The sequence below is a fragment of the Meles meles genome, chromosome 18 (assembly GCF_922984935.1).
Source record: "Meles meles chromosome 18, mMelMel3.1 paternal haplotype, whole genome shotgun sequence".
Classification (NCBI taxonomy): Eukaryota; Metazoa; Chordata; class Mammalia; order Carnivora; family Mustelidae; genus Meles; species Meles meles.
Genome location: NC_060083.1, coordinates 6,246,813 through 6,268,639, shown reverse-complemented (window position 1 = coordinate 6,268,639; position 21,827 = coordinate 6,246,813). Strand labels below are relative to the sequence as shown.

General features: G+C 43.8%; 1 protein-coding gene across 1 annotated transcript in view; it reads left to right on the top strand.

The window, feature by feature from the left end:
• The window catches only part of DNAH9 (dynein axonemal heavy chain 9), a 326,713-nt gene that overhangs the window by 71,712 nt on the left and 233,174 nt on the right, over window positions 1-21,827 (top strand). The window contains 3 exon segments of the mRNA XM_045984493.1: window positions 6,103-6,325; window positions 6,949-7,115; window positions 13,998-14,868. Of these exon segments, the coding sequence (XP_045840449.1) occupies window positions 6,103-6,325; window positions 6,949-7,115; window positions 13,998-14,868 (1,261 nt within the window).

Below are 21,827 nucleotides of genomic sequence, written 5' to 3'. Positions count from 1 at the left end.
TATTAATGTAACAAAACCAATTTCCTTTGTATGATATTAGCTTGGTGTCTCTCATTTTATCCTTTGGCTTTTAATCTTTCTGTGCCTTTATATTAGGGGAGTTTTTTTTAATAATCGGTGTAGAACTCAATGTTTTATTCACCTTAATATGTATCTTTTAACTGGAGGATTTTGTTCATTAATATCTATTCTACCATTTTATTATATGCTTTCGATTCTTTTTTTTCTTCCTTTTCTTGCCTCCCTTGGGTTGAATTTGTTTTTGTGTTCTTTTTTAAAGATTTTATTTATTTATTTGACAGAGACACAGTGAGAGAGGAACAGAAGCAGAGGGAATAGGAGAGGGAGAAGCAGGCGTCCTGCTGAGCAGGGAGCCTGATGTGGGGCTTGATCCCAGGACTTTGGGATCATGACCTGAGCCAAGGGCAGACACTTAACGACTGAGCCACCCAGGTGCCTAATTTGTTTTTATTTAGTTCCATTTTCTTCCCTTCTGCTAATTTGGATGTTACATCATCCATGTATACTGTTCTAATGGTTACCATAGCTATTTTAATAAGCATCCTTAAAAGGAATAAATTTGTCAGTTTTGTTACTTTCCTCACAATCGATATAAAGAGTTTAGAATAGTTCGATCTCAACTGTTTATACATCAAATGATATTCTCATTCATGGTGATTTCAGTTGTTCTCAATTGTTTATTTAAATACTACAAATTCCACTTTATTTTATATACTCAATATTTATTGAAATTTATTTAAAGCCAATTAAATTTATCAAATTTTTGTCCTTTGCCTCTTTCTACATTACAGACTAGTTCCCTAAGTTATGCCCATCAGAAGTATCATTAGTTTAAGAGTCTAATGGTGAAACTCTTTGTTTCTTTCTCAAAAAGTCGTGTATTTTTCCCTCATACTTGAGAAAAAAATGATTTTATAGAAAGGAGAATTCTAGGATAACAGCTGTTTTCTGTGAGTTTATTGAACGCATTATTCCTCTGTCTCTTGGCTGCCATTTTTGCTTCTGAGCAGTCAGCCATCACTCTGGGGTTAGGGGGGATTTTTGTTTTTTGGTTTGGTTTGGTCAAAATCTGTCTTTGCTCTGAAGCTAATCAGCAATTTTAACCTTTATATTTCTTTTTGGTAAAAGTATCCATATGAAGTACCTTAAGGTTTTCTTTTTTTTTTTTTAAGATTTAAAAAAAAATATTTAATTGACAGAGAGATCTCAAGTAGGCAGAGAGGCAGGCAGAGAGAGAGGAGGAAGCAGGCCCCCTGCCGAGCAGAGAGCCCAATGTGGGGCTCAGTCCCAGGACCCCAGGATCATGACCTGAGCTGAAGGCAGAGGCTTTAACCCACTGAGCCACCCAGGCAACCCAAGGTTTTCTTCCTTTCTTTCTTTCTTTCTTTCTTTCTTTCTTTCTTTCTTTCTTTCTTTCTTTAAGATTTTATTTCTTGGGACGCCTGGGTGGCTCAGTTGGTTAAGCGGCTGCCTTCGGCTCAGGTCATGATCCTAGCGTCCTGGGATCGAGTCCCACATCGGGCTCCTTGCTCGGCATGGAGCCTGCTTCACCCTCTGCCTCTGCCTGCCACTCTGTCTGCCTGTGCTCTCTCTCTCTCTGACTAATAAATAAATAAAATCTTTAAAAGATTTTATTTCTTTGAGGGAGAGAGAGCACACGAACAGAGCAGAAGGGCAGAGGGAGAGGGAGAAGCATACTCCCAGCTGAGCAGGGAGCCTGACACGGAGCTGGATCCCAGGATCTCGGGATCTTTGGCTCATGACCTGAGCCAAAGGCAGAGAGTTCAGCAACTGAACCACCCAGGCGCCCCCTTAAGGGTTTCTTTATATTAATTCCACCTGGAATTTGTTGGGTTTTCTTGAACTCATGTTGTCTTTCAGCAGTTCAAGAAAATTCTCAGCCAGGATCTCAGAGATTGCTTCTTGCCCATTCTGTCAGTTTCTTCTGAGCTCTTAGGAAATTTACATGAGATGTTTTTTCACCATCGTCCACATATTTTAACAGAGTTTACAGCTGTCTGTCTGCACTGCAGTTTAGATAACTTTTCCACTTTTATCACACAGCTGTCTGATTTGCTTAGCTTTGTTTAAATCTCCTGTTTAATCCATTCATTGGGCTTTAAACTTTAATGAATACATTCTAGTTTTAGACCTTCTATTTGGTTATTTTATTTATTTTTTTAAGACTCTATTTATTTGAGGGGTGCCTGGGTGACTCAATGGGTTAAAGCCTCTGCCTTTGGCTCAGGTCATGATCCCAGTGTCATAGGATCGAGCCCCACATCAGGCTCTCTGCTGGGCAGGGAGTCTGCTTCCCTTCCCCTCTCTCTGCCTGCCTCTCTTCCTACCTGTGATCACTGTCTGTCAAATAAATAAATAAAATCTAAAAGAAAGGAAGAAAGAAAGAAACTGTCTTTAAAAAAAAAAGACTATTTGAGAGAGTGAGAGAGCATAGGTGAGGGGGCACAGCAGAGAGGGAGAAGGAGAAGCAGGCTCCCTGCCAAGCTGGAAGCCCGAAGCAGGACTCAATTCCAGGACCTGAGATCATGACCCAACTGAAGGCAGATGCTTAACCAACTGAGCCACCCAGGTGCCCTATTTGGTTATTTTATAATTTTGTGTGTTCTTTTTTGTATTCTCTTGTTCTTTCTTCAAATATTGAGGCTTCTTCTTTATTTACTCGTTTTTTAAGTCTTAGAATGTGTTCGTTAGAGGATGATCTTACAACAACTTGTGATTTGTCAATTTAAAAATGTTTTGTTTCCACATGCCATAGATTAAAGGTAACATAAAGAACTACCAAAAAGTATTAGCTTCCTTCTCCTGGAATTGCCCATCAGTGTAGCACAGTGTGATCATTTTTGAATTGCTGAAACATATTTATTAAAGGCTTTTGCTATGCCTTTCTTCACAAAGTAATGCCATCACAGCCCATAATTTTCAGTAAGTTTTGTCACTTCTCATCTCAGAATTCACCTTCTCAGAAAGCAAAGATCTGTGCAGGATCACAGATTCTGAGTGTATTTGGAGAGCCTCTGAAATTGCCTCTCTTCCTGACTCAGGCAATGCTGATTTTATATTTCAACTTAAAGTTGGGTCAGGGGCAGTGGCTGAGACCTACTGAGACTGTAAGAGTTTACTTAACCTTCTGAAGGGTGATTCCTAAAAAGAGCATTTCTGTCTTGACTAATACATTGTGCTCAGAAGGTTGAAGTTATTTCTCTCCGTCAGTCTAGAATTACTATCTGAGAAACTATAGGGAAGGCACTTTTTCCTGCCACCTGGGTCACAAACAATTGACAAGGCACTTAAACAGGAACTCTTATTTAAAAAAAATATGAAATATTGCTATTTCAGATTCTGAATTCTGACATTTGAAATCTTTGCGGGTTTCATTTCACTGCTTCTGCTGGCTCCTACTCATGGTGATTTTTTTCCTTGTGTATCTTGTGACTTTTGAGGGTAAGCATCACGTTCCTTGGAATTGGTGAACATCTGGGAATTCTTTGAGGACTGGAGTGTAGTCTGCATTCCTCCATTTGTGTCTGCTTGTCATCGAGGGATTCTTCCATCCCTAGGCCGCCTGCATTTCAATGTGTAGTGGTCTGCTTCCCAGGCTAAGGCAGGAAGTTTCCATACTTGCCCTTTCCGTGCTGTGGATTTACTTCTTGTTTGCCCTTAGGGTGTTGTAACTTCACATGCAGCTTCCTACCAGCCCCTTCACCTTGTGTGAGCCCCAGGCTGAGTCAGCAGTTCCCCACGTCCCACGAGCAATCAAAATAGCAGCTTACTGTGTCCGGGGTTCAGTAGAAACCATCACAGAGGGACCACTTTGACCCCTGCTTAGTGCTTGGCTCAGCCTCCTAAAGTCCCTTAATTTTGTGCCACTTTAGTGACACACTGTTAAATGACATTGAATATATGTTTAAGCATTTTCATGGGCTCAGTGGAAGGGTTATTTATGCATATTATTGTGTGTGTCTTACAGGTAGACACACACATCTCCAGCTTCTTCTCTGTATTACTCTGTAATTAGCCTTTTCCTAGACCACTCCACCAAAACCACTCTCGTTGAGATCGCCAGCATTAGTCAAGTGGCTGAATCCTGTAATCATCATATTCATCTTCCTCATACCCCTCAGCAGGATTTGGTGTAGCCGATTATTCCGTCTTTCCCCAACAGCTTCTCCCTGTGGCTTTCAGGGTACCTCACCTTTTGTGGTTTTTCATCTGTCTCACTGGACCCGTCTTTTTGGTCTCTGGTCTCTTTGGCTGGGCTCATCTCTTCTAGATATTAGCATTCCTGAAACCTCAATTCTGAACTTAATATCTATGTTCCTAGTCCAGGTGATCTCTAACCCAATGCCAAGAATGATCTGTGTGGCAGTAACTACCCAATTTATGTTTTTAGCCTCATCTCTCTGGAACTGGAGACTTCCATTCAGCTGACCGACAGATACCTCCCGTAGATGTCTAGTGTCTGTGAGGCATCTCACATGTAATATATTTTAAACTTATCTCTTTTCCACCTTCTCCCTCCAAAAAAACCAGTTTTCCTCAGTTCTTCCCATGTCTTTACATGGCATTGTCATTGACCCCATTGCCAGGAGTTAATGATTTCTCTCATCCCCTCACGTCTCTCCCCAGTCCATCAGTGGGTCTTATAGTGTCTACCTGTGAAATAATCTTGAATCTGACCCCTCCTCATGCCCACCTTCCAGGCCAAAGTCATCGTCATCATCATCTTCTGTCACCTGGGCAACCATTTGAGTCTCTAAATGGCCCTCCTGGTTTCCATTCTTGTCTCCCTACCTCCAACGCTGCCACCATCATCATCACCTCCTCCAGCTAGAGATCTTTTGAAAATATGTCACATCATGCCATTCTCCTGTTGAGGATGCTCATGCTTAGAATAAAATCTGGGTTCCTTACCCTGGCAAACAAGACCCTGTGGTGTCTACCCCCTGTTGATTCTCTCACCTCCCCCCTTCTCCGTGCTTCCCCCATTCCTCTTATGCTTCTGCCTGCTGACCTTTTCCCTTTCCTCAAATGCATCAGACTGAATCCAGGCTCAGTGCCTTTACTCGTGCTGTTCCCTGTACCTCAGAAGCTCTTCTCCCGTTTCTTTCTGTGCCTCACTCCTTCCCATAATTTCCATTCCTGCTCAAATATCACCTCAATAGAAAGACCTTCACTGACCACTCCACAGAAAATAGAGCTATCCTTAGTCTCCATCCCCTTACAGCTTTCAACACCATGTGAAACTATACAACTTATTTCACTGATTTGTTTCCTATGTATTTTTCCCATTAGAATGTATACTTCATGATTACAGAACCTTTGTTTCCCTCATTTATCATTCTCTCCTCAGAACCTGGCAGCATGGTTGGGCTCAAATATAGGATATATCTCATTTTATGTAATAGATGCTCAATAAATATTTTTGAAATAGAAACTGAATGTTGCTTCACTCCCACAGTAACTGGTGAGGCAAATGATTTCCCAATCACAGAGGTGAGGAGACTGAGAGGCAGAGATATTAAGTGAGCTGGCCTTGGTTACACCTCTAGTAAGTGTCCAAATTAAACCCAAGTGTGGTATGACTTTAGAGACCATAATATTTTTTTATTTTCAATTTTCTGAAATTTTTTTCTGAAGTTCACTTTGAAATAACATCACATACCAAAAGAAGTTGCAAAAACAGTACAGAGTTCCCTTGTACCCTCACAGATCTTTCTCAAATGACACCACCTTGTTTAACCATAATGCGGTTATCAAAGCCAGAAAGCTAACACTGGTGGAGAGCTAGTAACTAATGAACAGATCTTATTCACATTTCACCGGTTTGTCCCACTAACGTGTCCTGTCTCCTGAGTCTCCTCCAGCATGGAGGTCTCTGCCTTTCACCACCGTGACCCTTCCATAGAGGACCATATTCTCAGCATCAGGGTCTAATCTACACAAAGTGCTAGACTTGTGGGAAGCTTTCCCCAGTGACAGCTGTTATTTTGGGGGGAAATAAATCTTCCTTTTGAGGAGCAGAAGGGAAATGCTTCTTCCCATTCTCTTTGTTTTGCTTAGCTTGGCTGACCTTGAAGTGTTTATCAAGAATAGTGAGAGCGGCATGCTCAAGAAAGTTGAAAAAGGGGATTTCAAAGGACTGGTTGAGATTATGGGACACCTTATGGCGGTGAAAGAACGACAGGGCAGCACTGATGAGATGTTCGAGCCCTTAAAGCAGACTATTGAATTGCTGAAGACCTATGAACAGGAATTGCCGGAAATGGTGTTTAAGCAGCTGGAGGTCAGTACAAAGGGTGTTCTCCGAATAAAAGAAAGAGAGGGAAAGTTTCTGACCTTCAGAGTGGGGTGAGGTGGGTTGAGGTAAATGAGAAATGGGGCTTGGTGAGGACCCAAGGCTCATGTTTTGGAACTATCTGTGTGACGAGTGTGTGCTCTCTATCACACTCTGGAAACTCCTCAAATATGAGGCAGCACAATGCTGGAAAGAGATGAGAGAATTGATGTGAATGAAGTGTTTTGTTTTTTTGGGGGGGGGTACTTGGTGGGGATGAGCCAAGTTTTGATTCAGAGACAAAAAAGCAAGTCTGAGAAACGTTAAGATGGACTAAGGAGATGTGAAGCATGAAAAAAAATAGTCAAGCACTCTGAGAAAATACAGAAAATGGCACAGGTTGCCCGGGTAGCAGTGGAGGGCAAGAAAGGTATGGAGGAGTCAGAAGGAGGGGTAGCCAGGCAGGCAGGCGACCAGGGAGAGATGGGTCAGGGGAAGGGAGCCCATGACACCATGACATCACGGCATGGCTTTGTGGGTGACCTGAAGACATCCGGGTGCCATCCAGTGTCAGGTCTGCAGGCGAGGGGGAGCACAACGTGGGTCTGACCGCATGGAAGTCATCTTCACAGGAGCTGCCTGAGAAGTGGAACAACATGAAAAAGATGGCCGTCACCGTGAGGCAGCAAGTGGCACCACTACAGGCGAACGAAGTGGCCCTCCTCCGCCAGAGGTGCTCAGCCTTTGACCTTGAACAGCAGGAGTTTTGGGAGCAGTTCCGCAGGGAAGCCCCCTTCAGGTACGCACCCGCTCCTTCCTTTTTCAACATGGCAATCTTTGGGTAGCTGACGGTCTTTCAGTTGAGTTCTTGAATTCTCTTAGCAGATGAAGACTAGTTAAGTCTTCCCTCCCACTCGGGTCTTGGTTAGAACGTGGCGCTGTTGTGGGCAGAGTCCCGTCATGGCCTGGACGAGACCACCAAAGGTTGCACAAAACCGTGCCTTTAAAACAAAAGTCTAGAAACTCTGTGTCTTCAGGTTTGTCGAAGGACTGCATGTGATCCAAACATGAGGTTTTTGACAAAGCCGTTCGTATTCTAAATTCTCACAGACTCGTGTACTTTTGGTTTAAAAAAGTGGCTGGTAGAATTGGAAAATAGTTCTGGAAGGCACTTTGGAAGCCTAAGGAAAGGATATGAGGTGATGGAGTTCTTTCTGTCTCCGCTTAGTACTGCTCAGACCCATCCCCACTTGTGAGAAGTGGTCTTTACTTAAGACAACAATAGGACCAGGCAGCATCATTCAGATGGGTCCACACTGCACAGACACAGACAAGTTTAGCTCACATCCTCCCTCGGTGGAGAAGTAAGTGTCCCAGGGGTCTGTGCTTGGTCCACTGCTCAACGCAGGGGCTCCAACCGGAACAAACTGGTTCTCAGTGTCGTGTGTCTGCTGACATAGGTTGTTGATAGAGTGAAAGAACTAATTTTTACAAGTGCATACCATAGTATCGGGCACGAGAATGACCAACCATCCCAGTTTTCCCTTGGTGGCTCTGGTTTTAGTGCTGAAAATCACACTTCCAGGGAAGTCCCTCTGTTTCAGGCAAATTGGACCCGTTGGTCCAATCTGCCACTATGGCAGATAGGAAGGACCTACATGTTTTTGTTATTCACTCACCAAACACTTATTAAGCAGCTCCTGTCTCCCAGTTACTTGGGGCTAGAGAGAACAATAGTAGTGCATTAAGAGGCAGGCAGGACAGAGGGTCAACTCTGCATAAGACGAACGTGTATCTGTCACGAGACTAAGGCAGTGTACCGCCATGTTGGCCGCACGTCACAATCACCTGGGGAGCCTCTAAAATTGCCCATGTCCAGTCTGTCTCGCAGACCAACTGAATCAGATTCTCTGGGGCCAAGACCTGGCATCAGTAGTTCGTAAAGCCCCTCGGGTGATCCCAGTGTGCGGCCGAGTTTAAAGCTTGCTGCTGTAGGGGGAGGTCACTGGTTCCCTTTCAAACCATCATTCCAGGGAATGTAATCCCAAATGAGATCTGGATCCCTCTAGAATAATTGCTTTCGGAACTGTGCACTTGTTCCAAGGAAATATCTATTGCTCTAACTATTGGCAAAACTCCTTCTGGGACCATTCTTTCAATGTTTGAGACCCATTCTCTGGACTCTCCTTTGGAAGCACAACTGAATTTTTGAAATTCAACACCGATCATGCAGAGGCAAAGCTGGTGAGGGAGGTGGGTTATCAAGCTGAGTAGCACCACTCAGTGGTAACAAGCCTCCAAGGGCAACAGCCATGAAAGCGATGATGTGAATATCTTTGCATCAACTGTCCCTTAAAATTTTTTTTCAGAAAAGGAACTCCACAGATATTTGGGGAAATAGATTCCCAGAGGGTCTGCTTGAAAGTAAACAACGCCCATTTGCTGGTGTGATTTTGTGTGTCTGTTGGAAACGTGTATCCCTCCTTCATAGTTATATCCTGTATCTGTATTGATCAGCTGGTGGTGTTTTCTTGAATGTGATAGCTGCGTTGTTCTTTTCTTTCTTAGCACTTGTGTCTGCTGGCTGGGAGGATACTGCTTCTCTTAGCTGGGTTTTCCAAGCTCACATCTGTTAATTTGACATGCAGATGAATTTTTGCAAGAGAATACTTTGAAAAGAACTGCTCACAGCAGCGTGGAAAGGCAAACATTATTTCAATTGTGATGTGTTTCTCTTCTTGTCAAGAAAACATCAGGGCTAGAGCAGAATTGTGGATTTAGTGCTGAAGGGAGTCTTAGTGTGAATCAACTCCTGCCTCGTTTTGTTCCTTAGTTTGGTGTTATGTGAATGTGTGTGCTTGACATTTTAAGGCACTGTATGTGGCCAAGGATTTTAAATCTGGTTTCTTCCCTTTTAGATCATTTGTGAATATCTAAAATGCAGCCCCTAGTGCATTCCTCTGTGAGTGCCAGTTTCTGTCCCTGATTAGACTGCCAGTCTAGTTCACGCTGATCTTGGCTTTGAGGAGGAAGAAGAAAGTGAGTGTCTCATTAGGGTCTTGCAGCCTGTCAGATGCTGGGTGATGTCTGGTCAGTTGGGTTGAGGTTCTTCGTGTTCAAGTATGACTTCCTTCTGTAGTTCATAAGTCTGAGCTGTATCAGCATATTCCTAGCTGAGCTCCCTCACTTTGAAGTAATTGGCTAAATTATCACCCTGTTTCAGAGACTTTCCACACCTTTTGAAGTTGGAGGTGAATTTCCCCCTTTGAGTGAAAGGAACATTCCACACTCCTAGTGGCCTTCTCTGGCTCAGTGTTTCTGACCTTGAGTGCAGTCTTCTTGACCTTAAGGAATGATGCCATGACATCCAGTCATCATACCCACATCGAGACCAAGGTTACCCAGCAATTTCTTAGTCAAACCACTTGATCTTAATGAGGTCCAACTCAATGGAGACCATTAATGCTTTCAACTGGCTGGCTACCAGATTCTGTGAATGGTTGAGAGAGCTTTCTTGAAGACACCCTCCCTTTGGGTACTATCCTGCATGACAGCTAGAGAAAGCAAAGCTCTCCAGATAGCCCAATACAGCGGACAGGAGGAAAGAAGGGCCTCTGTCTTGCTTGCATAGCATTTGTTGTCTCTTCAATAGTGGAGTAAAGAGGGCAGAATTAGTCACCAAATCTTGCATGGACATATCAGTGTCCTAAGACATGTCATTAGTTCAGCTTGACCCTGTTCTTCCAGTTAGTCTGACTCACCTGATTGAGGCTTTCATAGAACAGAAGAGGTTGTGTTCTTAGCAATGGAGTTGGCAAAATATGAAGGAAGTGTTGGGATTTTAAGGTAATACATATTGCCTGACCTCAGGGACAACTTCAGACACAAGTACTCAGACATGTTTATTGGGTGACCAACTGGAACCTCCCCTGAGGTGGCCGTCCACACCCCCTGTAGAAGATGGTCCTTGAGCCAATGTGAAAATGCAGATTAGCCATTTGGAAAAAGATGAGTGGGAGGGAAGGGTATTCCGGGCAAAGGCACAGAAGGGTGAGAATGTAAGAACAATAAGAAAATTGCAGGACATGGAAGTGAGAATGAAGAGCTCCAAACAACCACGTTTTGACCATGATTAACCGCTGAGGAGTCTAAGCATGAGGACAACACAGTATAAACACCACTATCCCGTGGCTGCAGGGAACGGGATGGAGTGAGACTGACCCAAGGTCAAGTGCTCCATGGGACAGTGATGGCAACAGCCTGGGTGAGAAGCAATAGCCCTAGACTGAAGCCATGGCCATGACAATGGAGACAGAGCAGATCTGAGAGAGATTTAGGAGGGGAATCAGCAGGATTGATCGAGTACAGGAGATGAGCAGGTAGACCAGCACCGTTCTCTGTCTTCCATCCTGGACCAGTAAGGGGAAGGCAGCACTCCTCTGCTTACCAACATGGGGCCACTGAATGGAAAGAACTGGAAGATCACATGTTCAGGTCGGGGGAGGGGAGTTTCAGGATGCATGTGTCATCATGGAATGCCCAGGTATGGTTCTGAGGTCAACGTGTCTCACCTGCTGGCTTCCCAAGAATTAATCCAGTTCAGGTATTCCTCCCTCTGCCTCTCTCCATACCTCTGTCTAGGTCAGGCCTAAGTCAATGGTTTTTCTGCAGTCATATACATGAACACCAAATATCCATTTCTCTCCATTCTATTCATCCCAACTTTCCAGACATTTCTCTTTTAGATTAAAATACTTTTGCGTTATTATTTCAATTTTAAAGACTTACTACACCCCTTTCCCTCTGATTGCTTTCTTGTTCTTATACTGTATTGTTCCCCTAGGGTCTAGAGAACTACTTTCAGTTTATTAGGCACATTAATCAGCTCTGTGAATATCCTCACAATGTGCACCAGAGTTTTGACATGGGAAGAGGGTTACCTGCCCTTACATCTAGGGATTCTTTTTCTTATTTAGGTCAAATTAACTTTTATGTGTGCGCAGCAAATGACTGTCCATAAATTTAAACTGTAAACAAAAATTACACCAAGAGGTAGATGAAGTTTGAAATAGATTTGACAAAGGATCCCTTCTTCCAGATATTCGAGGAGCCGATAGTGATTTAAGGGTGTTGGCATGTGCTAAGGAAAGAATGGTGAGAAAGACCACTTATTTTCTCCTGTGTAAACCCCCAAACACTCTAGGAGCTCACAGCTTACCTAACAAGTTATTCTAAATTATGCCTCATTAATAAGATAAACAATGTGGACTTTTAGAGTTTGTCTGGCAGATCTTCTGCAGCAAGAGGCAAAATTCGTTTTGCAAGTCACTTCGGTCAGGATAAAAAATAGAACCTATGCACCCTGACAGTTAGTCTTTGGAAATGAAGACCAAGCAGAAGGGTCACTCATGCATGGTGAGCTTTCCTGCTGGACCACTTGCCACGAAGATGAGTGGAAGGCTTAGGGTTAGGTTTCCTTTTGGTCGCTTTCCTTCTGGTTCTTTTTCCACTGCTCTCCCAGGGGAGAAGGTGCCTTTCTTAAATAGACGAGGACCCTCTTCAGCTCTGAGGACTTCAACCTCCTGTTCTGTTCTGGAACTCTCTGGAGCTGGAGAATAGCAAAGACATGCCATGATGTTCAGTCTCATTCTTTTAAGATGTAAATGCACAACTGTAGCACATGAGCCAAGAACTATTTAGGTGGAACAAGCAGAATCAAACCTAACAAGAATCAAAGTTAATCTGACACTAACTTAATGGTATACGTAACTGTTATTGTGTTGCATGGTAATTAGGCTTAAGTGGCGAGCAGTTCAGGTAAATGACTTTAATTAGGATTACTTTCCATCCGTCAAGTCAAATATTTCCAAAGACAACTGAGACAAGAGGCAATTCAAGAATAGAACTTTGTATGTCCTCCTCCCTTCCACACCTCACTACCCAACCAACATACATGTACATACGTTACACACATACACACACATGTGTGCACGTTAGACTGGAGGACATGACCAACTCTCCAGCCACTCATTTCCTCTCAACTTTCCACTTGATGATGAACCCCATGGTGCCCTAATCTGATTTTATTTTATTTTTTAAGATTTATTAAGAGAGAGAGAGCATGAGAAGGAGGGGCAGAGGGAAAGGGAGAGACAATCTCAAGGAGTCTCCATGCTGAGTGTGGAGCCCAAGGCGGGGCTTGATCTCATGACTCCAAGATTGTGACTTGAGCAGAAACCAAGAGTTAGACGCTTAACTGACTATGCCAGCCAGGCCCCCTGCCCTGTTCCGATTTTAGAGGAACATGTATTCACCCTGAAGTCAGGGTGCCCCATATCTAGCCCTCCAAGCACAGAAGAAACCTAAGACCATTGACAGGGAGAAAGGAGATTAAGGGAGGAAAATGAGAGGCTCCTTGAACACCTTGATTCTGCATTCTTCTGATCCAAGAAATGTTACCTGCCCACGTGGGTTCCTTTATGTGTAGGGTTCTTGATCTGGTTTTTAATTTTTAAGTAATCTCTATCCCCAACTTGGGCTTCAAGCTCATGACCCCCTGAGATCAAGAGTAGTCCTCTCCACCAACTAAGCCAGCCAGGCAGCCCTGCATGTTGGGTTCTTGTGTTGGGGCAGAGGCTATGCCAGGAATGCTGGTCTGGAGGGGTAGCACTGTAAAGTGGGTGAAGGTCAGGGACTGTGGGGCCATGCCCTGAGCCCTGGAGAGAAGAGGGTGAGAAAATGTGAGGTACAGCTGTAAAAACTAGATACAGTGTCCATAGCAGTTGGGTCCAGAAGCGCAGACCACCTAGGATGCAGGAGAGTGCAGGCCAGAGTGGGAAAGGGAGATCAAGCACAACTCGGAGGAGGGATTTAAGAAGCTGAGGAGCCTGACTCAAGGGACATAGTGAAGGAATGGGACAGTGACTGTACAGGGCCTTGGTGAGGGCCGTGTGCTAGGTCTTCAAGGTCCTCTACCTGTGGTTCCCAAACTTGGAAGGTGCTGTTGCCTGAAGGGGGTGCACCAGTGTGAGCTTCATCAGGGTCAAGGACACCAACCTGGCCCATTGGAACCGGCCGGAGAGCTTGAAAGCAAACTGCCTTTGCCTGGGTCTCACCCCCAAAGAGTCTGATGTAACTGGACTCAGGAGCAGCCTGGACATGGAGAGCATTCAGAGATTCCAGAAGGTTCCAACATGACACCCAGATTGGGGACCTGTGCTCCAGAGGGAGTAATGCCAGATTGGGTCTAGGGTTGGGCTCTAAGGGCCAGCTCTCTTGCTTCTAGACCCCCTGGGACTCGCAGCTCTGGACCAGAGCTGTGGCTGCATAGATAGCATCGACAGTAACATGACGGTGCCCTCTTGTGTCAGACGCTCCAGAAGCCAGCAAGTGGAAGCTGAGTCTAAAGGGTGCTTGTACAAGGGGTTAGGAGAGGAGTGATCTTACCTCCTCAGAGGTGAAGAAAAGAGCCAAGCGTGATGGTCTCCTTGAATGACCTTTTCTGCTGCTGGTCGTGCTTACCCTACCCTGAACAGCTTTTCTTCCCAGGCTTTGGTGACAATTGCTGCTCTTTGCTGAAATACTAAGCACTTAAAGATTTGAGCTGGTGTTACTTGGGTGATTCCAGGACACGAGCCCTCTGGGCACTATACTGACAAAGGGAACACGTTGTGTCTCGTAGGTTTGATAGCATTGACCCTCACCACGTTCTGGATGCCAGGCACGCGGAGATCCAGCGGATGGAATGTACCATGGCCTCCATCTCCGAGGCAGCTGACTTGTTTGAGGTCAACGTTCCCGACTATAGGCAGCTGAAGCAGTGCAGGAAGGAGGTGTGCCGGCTGAAGGAGCTCTGGGACACCATTGGGATGGTGACCTCCAGCATCCACGCCTGGGAGACCACCCGGTGGAAGGAGGTCAATGTGGAGGCTCTGGAGTGGGAGTGTAAACGGTTTGCCCGGCACATCCGGAACCTCGACAAGGAGGTCAGGACCTGGGACGCGTTCACGGGCCTGGAGAGCACCGTGCTGAACACCCTGAGCTCCCTGAGGGCAGTGGCCGAGCTGCAGAACCCGGCTCTCCGGGAGAGGCACTGGAGGCAGCTGACACAGGCCACGGGTGCGACCTTCACCATGGATGAGGGTGCCACCCTGGCCCATCTCCTGCAGCTCCAGCTGCACCACTTGGAGGACGAGGTCCGGAGCATCGTAGACAAAGCTGTGAAAGAGATGGCCATGGAGAAGACCTTGAAGGAGCTGCAGACCACCTGGGCTGGCAGGGAATTCCGGTACGAGCCCCACCCACGGACTAACATCCCCCAGCTGCTGTTGGACGAGGACCTCATCGAGGTGCTGGAGGACAACCAAGTCCAGCTGCAGAACCTGATGATGTCCAAGTACATTGCCTTCTTCCTGGAGGATGTGTCTGGCTGGCAGAAGAAGCTGTCCACGGCCGATGCTGTCATCTCTGCCTGGTTCCACGTGCAGCGCACGTGGTCTCACCTGGAAAGCATATTCATGGGCTCCGAGGACATCCGGGCTCAGCTGCCCCAGGTACCTGCCGGGGAGTTCCCGCTCTCTCTCTTTCCTTACCCGAGTCAGGGGAAGAGTCCCCAGTTCCCACATCTTCTAGACCTTTCCTTCTCTGCCAGCCTTGGCTTCACTCTAAGGTACCCCCCACAAACGTGACCAAAAGTCAGGCAGAGGGAAAGAGAAGGTGAAATGTACACCCAGTTTGTCCCTGGAAGGGTGGGAAAAAGGAAGAAGAACCTGGTGTTTCAGGTTTTTGTTTTTTTTTTTTTTAACATACATGCAAGAAAGGAAGCGGGAACTGTTTGCTACCGCAGTGTGGGATAACCTTCTGTGTTGCCCCAGATTATTATAAAGCAGCTACCCAGTGGAAGGGAGCCTTGTTCCCAGGCAAACGCAAGTTCCTTCTCAGCAGGGAGCTGAACATGTCTGGCCTGTGCCACCTGCTAAACACCAGCCTTCCGCTCCATCCTGAGCATGAATTTCACGAAAATCTGCATTCTCCTCATTACGACCTTTCCTGTGGTTGATCGCCCCTTCTAATCTGTCCTAATTTATGTGCCCTTAGCTTACCCACCTCTCGATGGACTCTAATTCATTAAATTTTTTAATTTTTTTTTAACTTTCTATTTTGCAGACATTCTCCTGTCTGCCTTCGGTACAGAAAGTTCTCTGCTTCCAAATCAGCTTGTTTCCAAGACATTGCGTATCTTTCAGGCCCCACTTAAAAAGTTAAAGCGCATTCTGTCCAAACATTGTATTTTCCAGCTCATCCCGCAAAGGTGTCTTTCATGCCCTAATGCAGATTCCACAAGTACAGGTTGTACATCTGGAATGAAAAACAGCCGGAAACAGTTCCAAGAGAGATGTTGTCATGAGGCCAAATTGAATAAACCAGATTTTATTTCTCTCCAGTGCAAGGGATTGAAGAAGAGTGGGTTTAATGAGGAGGTGAGAGCAGAAGTGGAGACTTTTACAGAGAGTCTAAAGGAGGCTTTGGAGAACTTTCAACCACATGTCAGAGAGAATGAGTATCATTGGCTTCTCCACAGTGGCACGTATAGGTCCATGTGCGGAATACGGGAATGCATTTATTTTCTCTCTATTAACAGTACAATCACAGAGACAGTTTAAAACCATAATAGAATTGGTCGTAATCTGACACCCTAACTAGTATTTTCATTCATCATGAATGTCTCCCAATTTGGCTTCAGGTATAGACAGATTTTTTACGTAATTGCTCACTATGTAATGACTATTTCCTTTCCAGCTCTTTCCGTCAGAGCATTTATGTTCCATATTTCTGATATATCGATAATTTTCCATGGGAACAGAACACCTCATGGAGCAGTCATAATTTCCCCTACTGTCCTATTTTTTAATCTTTTTGGGAGAGAGGCTAGCTTTCCCACTTGTAGCTGTGGGGTGTTGGACAAATTACTTCACCTCTCTGTGCTCTGGTTTCCTCCTATGAACTGGGACAAATATCAGTCCCCACTTCAGGGATATAATTAAGCTATGCTCACAGCACATGCTGATACGAGTGTTGTCACATAATCATAATGCCACAGGTACTGGGCTGAACCCTGCATATGTCATTTTCCTGGGCTTTCCGACGACACTGCAGAGCAGTTGTGTGTTTGATGGAAACGATGATAATTAATTAGACATCACATCTTTCTTTGGTTACATCAACTTTTGCACAGACCCAGGAGGAACACCAGACCCACTGTCCATCCTATGCAGCAAGTTATGTGTTTTATGCCAACGGTTCTCAAAGAGTGGTCCCAGGACCCCGACCTTCATAGGGGAGCCCCAAGGTCAAGACTCTCTTAGTAATAACACTAAGATGTTATTTGTCTTTTTCACTCTCATTTTTCCGTGCGCACACAGGGGAGTTTTCCAGAGGTTTCCAGACACGTGACATCACAACGGATTGAGTGCCAAGCAGGAAAGAAAATCTGGTCTTATCCTAAATCAGACATTAAATCTTGGGGGAAAAAAGTGAAACAAGGCTACCTTCTCTCTAAGTTATTTTGTTGTGGAAAATACAATTATTTTTGATAAAAGCATGTTATGTTACCATCGTGGGCTTAATATTGTTACTTTTTTTTTTTCCCTTTTTATTTATTTATTTATTTTTTTTCAGCGTAACAGTATTCATTCTTTTTGCACAACACCCAGTGCTCCATGCAAAACGTGCCCTCCCCATCACCCACCACCTGTTCCCCCAACCTCCCACCCCTGACCCTTCAAAACCCTCAGGTTGTTTTTCAGAGTCCATAGTCTCTTATGGTTCGCCTCCCCTCCCCAATGTCCATAGCCCGCTCCCCCTCTCCCAATCCCACCTCCCCCCAGCAACCCCCAGTTTGTTTTGTGAGATTAAGAGTCATTTATGGTTTGTCTCCCTCCCAATCCCATCTTGTTTCATTTATTCTTCTCCTATCCCCCTAACCCCCCATGTTGCTTCTCCATGTCCTCATATCAGGGAGATCATATGATAGTTGTCTTTCTCCGATTGACTTATTTCACTAAGCATGATACGCTCTAGTTCCATCCACGTCGTCGCAAATGGCAAGATTTCATTTCTTTTGATGGCTGCATAGTATTCCATTGTGTATATATACCACATCTTCTTGATCCATTCATCTGTTGATGGACATCTAGGTTCTTTCCATAGTCTGGCTATTGTAGACATTGCTGCTATAAACATTCAGGTACACGTGCCCCTTCGGATCACTATGTTTGTATCTTTAGGGTAAATACCCAGTAGTGCAATTGCTGGGTCATAGGGTAGTTCTATTTTCAACATTTTGAGGAACCTCCATGCTGTTTTCCAGAGTGGTTGGACCAGCTTGCATTCCCACCAACAGTGGAGGAGGGTTCCCCTTTCTCCACATCCTCGCCAGCATCTGTCATTTCCTGACTTGTTAATTTTAGCCATTCTGACTGGTGTGAGGTGATATCTCATTGTGGTTTTGATTTGTATTTCCCTGATGCCGAGTGACGTGGAGCACTTTTTCATGTGTCTGTTGGCCATCTAGATGTCTTCTTTGCAGAAATGTCTGTTCATGTCCTCTGCCCATTTCTTGATTGGATTGTTTGTTCTTTGGGTGTTGAGTTTGCTAAGTTCCTTATAGATTTTGGATACTAGCCCTTTATCTGATATGTCGTTTGCAAATATCTTCTCCCATTCTGTCAGCTGTCTTTTGGTTTTGTTAACTGTTTCCTTTGCTGTGCAAAAGCTTTTGATCTTGATGAAATCCCAATAGTTCATTTTTGCCCTTGCTTCCCTTGCCTTTGCCGTTGTTCCTAGGAAGATGTTGCTGCGGCTGAGGTCGAAGAGGTTGCTGCCTGCGTTCTCCTCAAGGATTTTGATGGATTCCTTTCTCACATTGAGGTCCTTCATCCATTTGGAGTCTATTTTCGTGTGTGGTGTAAGGAAGTGGTCCAATTTCATTTTTCTGCATGTGGCTGTCCAATTTTCCCAGCACCATTTATTGAAGAGGCTGTCTTTTTTCCATTGGACATTCTTTCCTGCTTTGTCGAAGATTAGTTGACCATAGAGTTGAGGGTCGATTTCTGGGCTCTCTATTCTGTTCCACTGGTCTATGTGTCTGTTTTTGTGCCAGTACCATGCTGTCTTGATGATGACAGCTTTGTAATAGAGCTTGAAGTCCGGAATTGTGATGCCACCAACTTTGGCTTTGTTCTTCAATATTCCTTTGGCTATTCGAGGTCTTTTCTGGTTCCATATAAATTTTAGGATTATTTGTTCCATTTCTTTGAAAAAAATGGATGGTATTTTGATAGGGATTGCATTAAATGTGTAGATTGCTTTAGGTAGCATAGACATTTTCACAATATTTATTCTTCCAATCCAGGAGCATGGAACATTTTTCCATTTTTTTGTGTCTTCCTCAATTTCTTTCATGAGTACTTTATAATTTTCTGTGTATAGATTCTTAGTCTCTTTGGTTAGGTTTATTCCTAGGTATCTTATAGTTTTGGGTACAATTGTGAATGGGATTGACTCCTTAATTTCTCTTTCTTCAGTCTTGTTGTTGGTGTACAGAAATGCAACTGATTTCTGTGCATTGATTTTATATCCTGACACTTTACTGAATTCCTGTACAAGTTCTAGCAGTTTTGGAGTGGAGTCTTTTGGGTTTTCCACATATAGTATCATATCATCTGCGAAGAGTGATAGTTTGACTTCTTCTTTACCAATTTGGATGCCTTTAATTTCTTTTTGTTGTCTGATTGCTGAGGCTAGGACTTCTAATACTATGTTGAATAGCAGTGGTGATAATGGACATCCCTGCCGTGTTCCTGACCTTAATGGAAAAGCTTTCAGTTTTTCTCCATTGAGAATGATATTTGCGGTGGGTTTTTCATAGATGGCTTTGATAATATTGAGGTATGTGCCCTCTATCCCTACACTTTGAAGAGTTTTGATCAGGAAGGGATGCTGTACTTTGTCAAATGCTTTTTCAGCATCTATTGAGAGTATCATATGGTTCTTGTTCTTTCTTTTATTAATGTGTTCTATCACATTGATTGATTTGCGGATGTTGAACCAACCCTGCAGCCCTGGAATAAATCCCACTTGATCGTGGTGAATAATCCTTTTAATGTACTGTTGAATCCTATTGGCTAGTATTTTGGCGAGAATTTTTGCGTCTGTGTTCATCAAGGATATTGGTCTGTAGTTCTCTTTTTTGGTGGGATCCTTGTCTGGTTTTGGGATCAAGGTGATGCTGGCCTCATAGAATGAGTTTGGAAGTTTTCCTTCCATTTCTATTTTTTGGAACAGTTTCAGGAGAATAGGAATGAGTTCTTCTTTAAATGTTTGGTAGAATTCCCCTGGGAAGCCGTCTGGCCCTGGGCTTTTGTTTGTTTGGAGATTTTTGATGACTGTTTCAATCTCCTTACTGGTTATGGGCCTGTTCAGGTTTTCTATTTCTTCCTGGTTCAGTTGTGGTAGTTTATATGTCTCTAGGAATGCATCCATTTCTTCCAGATTGGCCAATTTGTTGGCGTAGAGTTGCTCATAGTATGTTCTTATAATTGTCTGTATTTCTTTGGTGTTAGTTGTGATCTCTCCTCTTTCATTCATGATTTTATTGATTTGGGTCCTTTCTCTTTTCTTTTTGATGAGTCTGGCCAGGGGTTTATCAATCCTATTGATTCTTTCAAAGAACCAGCTCCTAGTTTCATTGATTTTTTCTATTGTTTTTTTGGTTTCTATTTCATTGATTTCTGCTCTGATCTTTATGATTTCTCTTCTCCTGCTGGGTTTAGGGTTTCTTTCTTGTTCTTTCTCCAGCTCCTTTACGCGTAGGGTTAGGTTGTGTACTTGAGACCTTTCTTGTTTCTTGAGAAAGGCTTGTACCGCTATATATTTTCCTCTCAGGACTGTCTTTGCTGTGTCCCACAGATTTTGAACTGTTGTGTTTTCATTATCATTTGTTTCCATGAATTTTTTCAATTCTTCTTTAATTTCCTGGTTGACCCATTCATTCTTTAGAAGGATGCTGTTTAGTCTCCATGTATTTGGGTTCTTTCCAGCTTTCGTCTTGTGATTGAGTTCTAGCTTCAGAGCATTGTGGTCTGAAAATATGCAGGGAATAATCCTAATCTTTTGATACCGGTTGAGACCTGATTTGTGACCCAGGATGTGATCTATTCTGGAGAAGGTTCCATGTGCACTAGAGAAGAATGTGTATTCTGTTGCTTTGGGATGAAATGTTCTGAATATATCTGTGATGTCCATCTGGTCCAGTGTGTCATTTAAGGCCTTTATTTCCTTGTTGATCTTTTGCTTGGATGATCTGTCCATTTCAGTGAGGGGAGTGTTAAAGTCCCCTACTATTATTGTATTATTATTGATGTGTTTCTTTGATTTTGTTATTAATTGGTTGATATAGTTGGCTGCTCCCACGTTAGGGGCATAGATATTTAAAATTGTTAGATCTTCTTGTTGGACAGACCCTTTGAGTAGGATATAGTGTCCTTCCTCATCTCTTATTATAGTCTTTGGCTTAAAATCTAATTGATCTGATATAAGGATTGCCACCCCAGCTTTCTTCTGATGCCCATTAGCATGGTAAATTGTTTTCCACCCCCTCACTTTAAATCTGGAGGTGTCTTCGCGTCTAAAATGAGTTTCTTGTAGGCAACATACTGATGGGTTTTGTTTTTTTATCCATTCTGATACCCTGTGTCTTTTGATTGGGGCATTTAGCCCATTAACATTCAGGGTAACTATTGAGAGATATGAATTTAGTGCCATTATTAGCCTGTAAGGTGACTGTTACTGTATATTGTCTCTGTACCTTTCTGATCTACTACTTTTAGGCTCTCTCTTTGCTTAGAGGACCCCTTTCAATATTTCCTGGAGAGCTGGTTTGGTGTTTGCAAATTCTTTCAGTTTTTGTTTGTCCTGGAAGCTTTTGATCTCTCCTTCTATTTTCAATGATAGCCTAGCTGGATAGAGTATTCTTGGCTGCATGTTTTTCTCGTTGAGTGCTCTGAATATATCATGCCAGCTCTTTCTGGCCTGCCAGGTCTCTGTGGATAAGTCTGCCGCCAATCTAATATTTTTACCATTGTATGTTACTGATTTCTTTTCTCGGGCTGCTTTCAGGATTTTCTCTTTGTCACTAAGACTTGTCAATTTTACTATTAGGTGACGGGGTGTGGACCTATTCTTGTTGACTTTGAGGGGGGTTCTCTGCATCTCCTGGATTTTAATGCTTGTTCCCTTTGCCATATTAGGGAAATTCTCTCCAATGATTCTCTCCAATAGACCCTCTGCTCCCCTCTCTGTTTCTTCTTCTTCTGGAATCCCAATTATTCTAATGTTGTTTCGTCTTATGGTGTCACTTATCTCTCGAATTCTCCCCTCATGGTCCAGTAGCTGTTTGTCCCTCTTTTGCTCGGCTTCCTTATTCTCTGTCATTTGGTCTTCTATATCACTA